The sequence below is a fragment of the Protobothrops mucrosquamatus genome, unplaced genomic scaffold (assembly GCF_001527695.2).
Source record: "Protobothrops mucrosquamatus isolate PMUCROS unplaced genomic scaffold, P.Mucros_1.0 scaffold1679, whole genome shotgun sequence".
In the NCBI taxonomy this organism is placed as follows: domain Eukaryota; kingdom Metazoa; phylum Chordata; class Lepidosauria; order Squamata; family Viperidae; genus Protobothrops; species Protobothrops mucrosquamatus.
In genome coordinates, this window is record NW_015387835.1 from 131,011 (window position 1) to 138,509 (window position 7,499).

The 7,499-nt window shown below is 41.1% G+C and overlaps 1 protein-coding gene across 1 annotated transcript; it reads left to right on the forward strand.

Moving 5' to 3' along the window:
* Positions 1 to 3,605: 3,605 nt before the first annotated feature.
* On the forward strand, positions 3,606 to 6,346 carry LOC107293644 (beta-2 adrenergic receptor-like). Its single transcript, XM_015822804.1, has one exon. The coding sequence runs from the start codon at positions 3,612 to 3,614 to the stop codon at positions 4,872 to 4,874; it is 1,263 nt and encodes a 420-aa protein (XP_015678290.1). The 5' UTR covers positions 3,606 to 3,611; the 3' UTR covers positions 4,875 to 6,346.
* The last annotated feature ends 1,153 nt before the right edge of the window (positions 6,347 to 7,499 follow it).

Consider the following 7,499-nt stretch of genomic DNA (forward strand, 5'->3'; position numbering starts at 1 on the left):
CTTATTTTTTTCCATACATCTGAATGGCATCACCCTGAGTCCAACAGGGATGGATAAGTATCAAAATTACAACCAGCAATTATTTCTGTCTAAAACAGAGTGGATACCATCTGATCTACATCTGTGTATATTCTCTGACATCCCATATGCATGAAGCAAGGTTGTATCCAACATGTGGGTACCTGTAATTTAATTAAAAGAATCACCATGTCCCTCTAAGGTTCCTACATATTATGCCAGAAAGTTTTAATGGTTAAATTGGACACTGGTTGCCAGCTGCTCCAGTCATGCCATTTATTTTGCATTCTCCACATTTCAAGTTTTTTTTTACATTACCTGTTTGATTAAAGCTGTAAATCACCGTATCATGTTCACTCTGTACTATACATTTATGTGACTGATTTTTCAAATATCTATGGAATGAGTATTATTTATAAAGATAACTTCAGGAAATGTTGGGGTTTATCTTATTCAGTTGAAACTTTCCCAATTTCATTCAGAATTTCCACTTACCCACTGCTTAAATCTACGTAGTGTTGAAGTTAAGGCATCAGCCTGGCACCATAGAGACCCTGTATTCTGGAAGATCACTAGGTGAATCTGAACCAATACCTCTCTCAATTGGATTTATCTCACTGGAAAAAGGGAGGAAGAAGTGCCAGGTATGCCATCTTGAGCTCTTGTAATATAAAATTAATAAAAGAATAATTTCTTTTCTCTGTGACAGATCTTTCCACACTTTCCTAAATAGGAAAGTTTGCATCTTCTTAAAGCAAACACATTAAACTCAGACAAAAAAAACTATGCATGGGAATGTTGGAAGACATATTTTGTAATTATTACTAATTATGAAGTGTGATTTGAGCCAAGCCTAATTAAGTACATTTGATAGAAAGATAAGCTAGTTCTTAACATTATATAAAAGTTATCATCAGTATCACCATCTACTATTTCATCTCATCCACATTAATAATTAATATATTATCCAGTACCGTATGATTTTCTGAGATGAAAATATTTTCAAAGTTTGACTAGAAATAAGATTTGAGTGCTTACTGATTTTACTGATCTGAAATGAAGATAATATTTCCTGGTTCTGCCTAGAAGTAAATTATAATTTTACTGGTATGAAATTTTCCTTCAGAACTGTTCACCTACCCTTTCCTGTCTCTGTAATAAAACAGTTCAACTACAGTATAGTTATATAACGCATTGATATTCTTTAACAACATTTCAAGATTAATTTGTTCCCTTCTCAATTCTTTATTCAGAACCAGTAGATTCAGGAAGTTTAGCTAGAATGAGAGGATGTGGTGAGATGGGTGTTGAAAAGAACAAAAAGATACATTCAAATAAGATAATGGTTGGAGGGAACTTTGCTGATTAGACATGAAAACAGAATTCTGCATAATCAGGAAGTTGAGTTATACAGGGTTATATTAAGACAGTATTATACTAGAGAGTCTACTGCAATGTGATGATCAAAAGATGGGGAAAAGATAACTTTCAAACTATTTATAGATTAGACACATTATTTTTTTGCAGCAAAACCAATGAAAAAAACCCTATGGTACTTTAAAGGTTATGAAGTGTAATTGCCTGCTCCTTGCTTTATTTTTATTGGAAGCCTGGCTGCTTAAGCAGTTTTATTCACATCTCCACACATACTACTGTAGTTAACTGCTTTAAACTAATTTAGAACACACGAGTGCTGCTCCTGGATCGCACCCAAGGATTTTATAGTCTTGCCTGGGGGCTCATCAATTGGTGGGTTTGAGGAATCCCACAGCCCTCTTCTCTCAGTTGTTGCTCTCCAGCTGTGATTATTCAGAAGTGTTCACGAGCTAAGAATTTTATTTATTTGCTTTCATCAGACTCTATAAATTGATAAATAAGAAAGGCAGAAATTAACATTAAGAGTGGGACAAACTGGTAGTTTTCTCTATTTAGGCTTAAAGAAATACCTTGTTTGTTCAATCATGCATATATTAAATTACTGGTGTCCCAGCTCTTCTGTCCGACAGGTTCCTTATATCTATCACCTACTTGGCAAACAAATACAAGATGGTTCTTTCTGTGCTGTGTCGAAACTGGCTGGTACAGATGAATGAGAGTTTTGTTTAGTTTGCTCTTCTAGTGAGAACTTATGAACATTTCACAATTTCTTCATCAATAGACTGGAAGGCATTTGATACATTTTTTTCAACTTTATTTACAGGGCCCTTGCTTCTGATATTTGAGATAGGGTTTAAGTGCAATCATAACTATTCTATTTGCAGACTGATTGGTGGCGGGTTTTTTTTTTCTTTCTTTAAGAAAACAACCCAAACTCACCTTTTATCTTACAACAGACCGTATTTAATAGTAGTGGTAAATACTGCAACTAGATGAAGGAGACAAAATAGAAACACCACGCTGTAATTGTTCCCAAATAAAAAATAAGGACATTGTCGTTCCCAAATAAAAAAAAATAAGGACATTTTCCCAGGCGGTGGGATCAGCCCAAGACAAGTAGATAAAAAGTTTGGAAACGGGGGCCAAACGTGCAGCTCCAATCTCGCGGAGGCTGCAAAATCGCAGTAAGCATGGTCAGAAACGCTCTCGGTTTACAGCAGCCAAGAACGGTTGACGCTGCGCGTGGGAATGAGGCTCCACACGACCCGGCATTCCCAGGTGGGGTTTTGGTGCGTCCGTGGAAGGTGCCTGCCTGGACGCTCCCAGCACCTGAGGGTCGATGACGCACCGCAAAGAGCGCCAAGTTCTTGATCTTGAACTCTCGCTCGCATTTCCTGCTAAAACAATCTCAGTTCCCCGGTACCCCCCATCCCACACCCGGGGGGCCCCTTCCCGGTCTTCCTGCCTGTTTCTCCAGGGAGCGCCGAGCGGCTTCCCGAGCCAGACGACCGGCGAGAAACAAAAGCCAGCAACAGGATCTGCGGGTTTCCCAGCGGCCAGAAGGCGCTAACTTTAGTCGGGCTGTGGAGGAAACGGAGTTGCAATCGGTAGCCACGGCGCAGATGGGAGCTTTCCGTGCCACCAGGCGCAGAGGAGTAAGGAAGCAGCGCGGCCACAAGGCTGCAGCTGCCACCGCCGGCTCTCTCTGTGTGTGTGAGTGTGTGTGTATGTGTGTGTGTGAGAGAGAGAGAGCGCGAGAGACTGATTGTTGGCAGCCTATTGGCTGAAGGTAGCTTTACGTCACAAGCGAGAGTTCCTATAAACTCCCTAAACATAACGGGCTCCGGACAAGTTCCAGCCGCCAAGGGTTACTTCGAGGAGCGCGGGAGGTGATCAAAGCGAGGCGAGCCGAGGACAGGACAGGACAGGACGCGACAAACGCTGTTCAGGCTGCTGGCTGCATGAGGCGCACCATCGCGCCAACCCCCCGGCTCGCTTGCCAAGTCCGGCTCTTCTCCTCCAGCGTGCCAGGAGCATCTGGGAGCAGAGTGCCTGCAAAGGTTAAGTGGACGGGGACTTGGGAGCTGTCGAGCCGAAAGAAAGCCCAGCGCTGCACCGCCTTGGCCAGGCGCCGGCGGATTTCTTCGTAACCCCGGATCGGCCGCGGCCGAGAAGGAAAAAAAGAAAAGAAAAAGCGAGGCTGTTTCGAGGGCACAATGGTAACGCTGAGTCCCGTCGATTCGGTACCCCTCACGCTGAGCGTCAACAGCAGTGGCAGGCAAAGCCCGGACAATTCCATCGCGTCCGGAGAAGGCTGGGTGGTGGGCATGTCCATTCTCATGTCGTTGATCGTGCTGGCCATCGTCTTTGGCAACGTGTTGGTGATCACGGCCATCGCCAAATTCCAGCGGCTGCAGACGGTCACTAACTATTTCATCACTTCTTTGGCCTGTGCGGATCTCCTGATGGGCCTGGGGGTGGTCCCTTTCGGAGCCAGCTACATCATCCAGCGTATCTGGAAGTTTGGGAGTTTTTGGTGTGAGTTCTGGATCTCAATTGATATCCTCTGTGTGACAGCCAGCATCGAGACGCTGTGTGTCATTGCTGTGGACAGGTACTTTGCCATCACTTCGCCTTTCAAGTATCAAAGCCTTTTGACCAAAAATAAAGCCAGGATGGTCATCCTCTTGGTTTGGGTAATATCAATCCTGACTTCCTTCTTACCTATCCAGATGCGGTGGTACAGAGCCAAAGGGGAGGATGCTAAGACTTGCTACTTGAATGAGAGCTGCTGTGACTTCTTCATCAACCAGGAGTATGCCATTACTTCCTCTGTCATCTCCTTCTATGTACCTTTGGTGGTGATGGTTTTTGTCTATGCCAGAGTCTTCCAGGTTGCTCAGAAGCAGCTAAAAAAAATAGACAAATGCGAAGGACGGTTCCATCAGCAAAACTCCAATCAGGAGCGAAATGCGGGAAAAGGAAATCATAGGAAAACATCTAAATTTTGCTTGAAAGAGCACAAAGCTCTTAAAACTCTGGGCATTATCATGGGTACTTTCACTCTGTGTTGGCTCCCTTTTTTCATTGTCCACATTGTGAGTGCTATTGAAGAGACCTTGATTTCCAAACATGTATATATCTTCTTGAACTGGGTGGGATATGTCAATTCTGCTTTCAACCCTTTAATTTACTGTCGAAGCCCGGACTTCAGGTATGCTTTCCAGGAGATCCTCTGCTTCCGGAGGTCTGCCTTGAAAATGTATGTCAACGGATATTCCAATAGCAATGGGAAAAATGACTGCAATGGGGATCACAATGACATTCACGCAGATGAACAAAAGACTGACCAATGGCTCTGTGAAGAAGGAAGTCCCCCTATTGGGGAAGATTTTGTGCATTGCAAAGGTACCGTGTTGCATGGTAGCATTAAGTCCCATCAGACTGAGCATAGCAGAAATGTCTACCTGTTGTCATGATTGTTGTGGCTGCCAGAGGGCCTGAGCAGGGATTACACTATAGCGACTATAGCAACGGGCAAACCTTTACCTCAAGTGTGGGAAGAGTCTTGTGTTGTTTTATTCATGGGCTACAGAAATATTTAGAGAAGGGCATATTGGATCTGAATGTGAGAGCCATGTTTTAAACACTATAGGAACTACTCCAAAGGAGGTGTGTTTTTTTCTTTTCATTTTGATGGTGTAGTAGTACAACACTCAACTACCTCTTAGCATAGCAATAATGTTGAACTTATCAACTGCTCCTTAGAGGGAAATTCTTGAAGTCAAGCAGGAATTGAGTGATATTGGCAGTTTACCCTTTTATCTGCAAATGAGGCAAGAAGTTGGATGGGTTATACAGTTTTTAGGAATAATGCACAGTCAAATGTTTACTTTTTTGTATTGTCCTTATTAGTGATGAGACTGTACTTTGCTGCAGCTGACTCCGAGTTTCTTTATACTTAGAAAGTATACTATTAAGAAACAGTTCTGGTATCATCTCAACTAATCTTTATTACTTTCATCAGAGTTTTGTTCATGTTTGGATAATCGTCATATCTTTTAATGTCTTCATATTAGAGTGTAAATTTTCTCTAGGGTTGCTTCATTCTTTGTTATTTAATGACAGTTTTCTTCAAATATTAGATGTTTAGGAGGTTACATAGAAATTATGCCTAATTTTGTTTGGCATAGCTAATCCATCTTCATTATCCATTCATTACAGTTTCCTCATGATTGTAGATTTCCACAAACTATCTCATAGATTTGGAATCTTATCTGCTTAAAATCTTATTGTGGAAAACTCATTAATCAGAACTTTTTTTAAAAAAAACTGTTGCTGACATAATCACAGCGAGAGACCTAAGTGGAGTGACCTGTTCAGGCAAAGTTGCATTATAATATAAAATAACTTTTCATTTCAAGTGATAGATGAATTTAATCACTAACTGTGTCAATGGTTTCACTTGTCCTTCTCTGACTTCTAATCCAGTCATGTTGGGAAGGTAAATGTATTTTAAATCAGCAAGAAGTTTGCAAGCAATTCCCATTTAATATTTTCTTTGCAAACTACTTATGGTTATGCAGGGATTTTTAAAGGCATTTCACTATTTAAAGTCACCAAGACAATCAATATTCTTTTTCCTTCCATTTCGATAAAATACAGTCCACAAGAATCTGCATGCAATGAGTTCTGGAATAAACATGAAATTGATCAGACTCCTTACATTATTTTTGGTTGTTAAATTTGTACTCTGTGTACTTGACAGACTACTTTATCTCTGGTGGTATTGATCATTAGCATTTTAGATTCAGTGAGCTGTATACAGTAGCTGTTGCCCCTTATTCAAGTTTTGCTCCCTTTCTGTCTATAGAGACAGTTTTTACCTTGTATGGCTCTTTCAGAGAGCTGGCTACATAAATCATTCCATCATGCATTGTATATAATTGTGCAAAAAATAAAACAGTTTTGTTGCCTTTTCATCCAATTTGCTCTGATTATTGAAGCCATAACAAGATAATTGCTACTCTCCGTGACAATTAAACTACAATAGTCCCCATGCATCTGGTAATAAAATGTTTATGTTCTTCTTTAAAAAAGAAGAAGTTCCTGCTCCCAAATCTCAAAGAGATTCTATTTCCAAGTGAGTCTTTAAACACAATTCTAAAGTTCTTTTGGTTTCTTATTTGAAACTGAGATTTCCTGTGTAAACTCAGAGTGGTTGTGGTATGCAACTCAGATATATGCTATGTATTAGGGGGAGATATATATATATGTCATATATGCCCATGTGCATTAACTGCACCACCAGATATTTCCCTGTCTGGAACATGAATGGCTGTGTCCTGAGCCCCACCCCCCACCCCTCCCATGGTTCATTGCAGAATCTGAGGCAGCTTACCTGGCATGGAGAAATCTATGTTGGCAATAACAAAGTTTATTTGCAGTCTCTCCTTTGGCACAGAGCTCCCTCATCTGGTAATCAAAGACTATCTAAAGACTAGCTATCCTTATTTTATTTAAATGTGTATGTGGGGTGGGGAAACTGTGTAAGGGCATGTTTTCTAGAATTGCAAAGGCTCCTTGCAACTAAGTTGATGATTCATTAAGTTTGTATTTCAAAGGAATCAGCATTTCTAGACAGACTTCAGGAGCAGTCTAGAAATGCTCTTCAACATTACCGTTCTATGTATTCTGAGTACCTGGTTAGGAAGGCTTTTCTTCAGAGGAAGGAAGGGAGAAAGGTGGTCTAGTCAAGTGGGTGTTGGATTAAGACTAGGAAGTCCCAGGTTCAAGTCTTCCCCCTGTTCCTGCCAACATGGAAGTTCATTGGGTGACTTTGGGTTAGTTATTTTCTCCCAGTCCCCACACAGTTGTGCTTGTGTGTAAGAGAGGGAAGGGAAGATTGGAGGAAGGGCTGAATTCCTGGAGGAAAGGTGAGCTGCCAATGTAATAATAATAATAAAAAAAATAGAGGAGGAGCAGTGACAAAATGTAAGTGATTTTTTGAAAAGGTCTAGAGCAATGCTGCTGTCCAGCCACCCCTGTCACGTAGTTTGACCAAACTGAAATCCTGAAATCAATGCCCAATTAAACAGTCTCTT

Excerpts from the sequence above, each read along its gene's own strand:
- LOC107293644 (XM_015822804.1), top strand. The coding sequence starts at position 3,612 with ATGGTAACGCTGAGTCCCGTCGATTCGGTACCCCTCACGCTGAGCGTC.